This window comes from Cynoglossus semilaevis, chromosome 9, assembly GCF_000523025.1.
Source record: "Cynoglossus semilaevis isolate Cse_v1.0 chromosome 9, Cse_v1.0, whole genome shotgun sequence".
In the NCBI taxonomy this organism is placed as follows: domain Eukaryota; kingdom Metazoa; phylum Chordata; class Actinopteri; order Pleuronectiformes; family Cynoglossidae; genus Cynoglossus; species Cynoglossus semilaevis.
In genome coordinates this window covers 7,327,763-7,328,810 of record NC_024315.1, presented here as the reverse complement: position 1 = coordinate 7,328,810, position 1,048 = coordinate 7,327,763, and the positions used below count along the sequence as shown (strand labels likewise).

At 40.4% G+C, this 1,048-nt stretch overlaps 1 protein-coding gene across 1 annotated transcript in view; it reads left to right on the top strand.

Annotated features, from left to right (window-relative positions):
• gucy1b1 (guanylate cyclase 1 soluble subunit beta 1) overlaps positions 1 to 1,048 on the top strand; it is a 13,135-nt gene that overhangs the window by 5,021 nt on the left and 7,066 nt on the right. Inside the window, 3 exon segments of the mRNA XM_025058471.1 lie at positions 1 to 91; positions 269 to 385; positions 781 to 914. The exon segment at positions 1 to 91 is cut by the window's left edge and continues 37 nt beyond it. Of these exon segments, the coding sequence (XP_024914239.1) occupies positions 1 to 91; positions 269 to 385; positions 781 to 914 (342 nt within the window).

Sequence of the window (1,048 nt, the reverse complement as noted above, 5' to 3'; positions counted from 1 at the left end):
GTTCTGCAAGGCCTTCCCATTCCACCTCATGTTCGACAAGGACCTGATGCTAACGCAGTGCGGAAACGCCATTTATCGAGTCCTGCCACAGGTCAACTTTCACAATGACATTGACTGAGCACAAACTATGATAATAATAATGATATTTCTGTATGTTATGTGTTTGTATTCTTCCTGTAATCTGTAATCTCAGGGATGAACGTCACCTGTGGTAGCACCGGTGGTCTCAGTAAGTAATTGCAGCCATGTCGGTATTTTCTTTCTGCAGCTCCATCCTGGCTCCTGTATCCTCCCATCGGTCTTCTCTTTGGTCCGTCCTCACATCGACTTCAGTTTTCATGGCATCCTGTCGCACATCAACACTGTGTTTGTGCTGCGAAGCAAGGTACAGAACACAGAGTGTCACATGGAGAAATGTCAAGTTATGCTAATTTAATTGTTCATCGCTCTCTGTGACAAAATTTAATTATACTGTAAAAGATCCTGTGGATTCTATCAATGTTGCTGGTAGGAATTATATGACACACATACATCGATGCCCGACCAATCAAATTGAAGAATATGTGAAATGCTACGATGACATTTAGCAGCTGTTGTACTGTGTGTAGTAGGTCGTGTTTATTATTGTGTTCTAGAAATGATGACTCTGACTCTGAGTAAATACACAAAAAAATACAGTAAAAGAAAAATGGAAATAAGAGTGAGCTAAACTGGTGCCCAGTGTTGAGGCAAACTCAGAGATACACTAAAAAATTTATAAATGTGATGTAATCCTGACAGGAGGGCCTCCTGAATGTGGAGACTGTAGAGAATGAGGATGAGCTGACGGGGGTGGAGATCAGCTGCCTGAGACTGAAAGGACAGATGATTTACTTGCCAGAGGCAGAGAACATCCTTTTTCTTTGCTCTCCCAGGTAAACCTACAGGGCACTAAATCCTGATGGAGCTCAGACCTCCTGATTCTACACCACACACCAAAATAAAATATGATCAAGAAGTTCTATATATATATATATATATATATATATATAAACCTAATATATTTTTA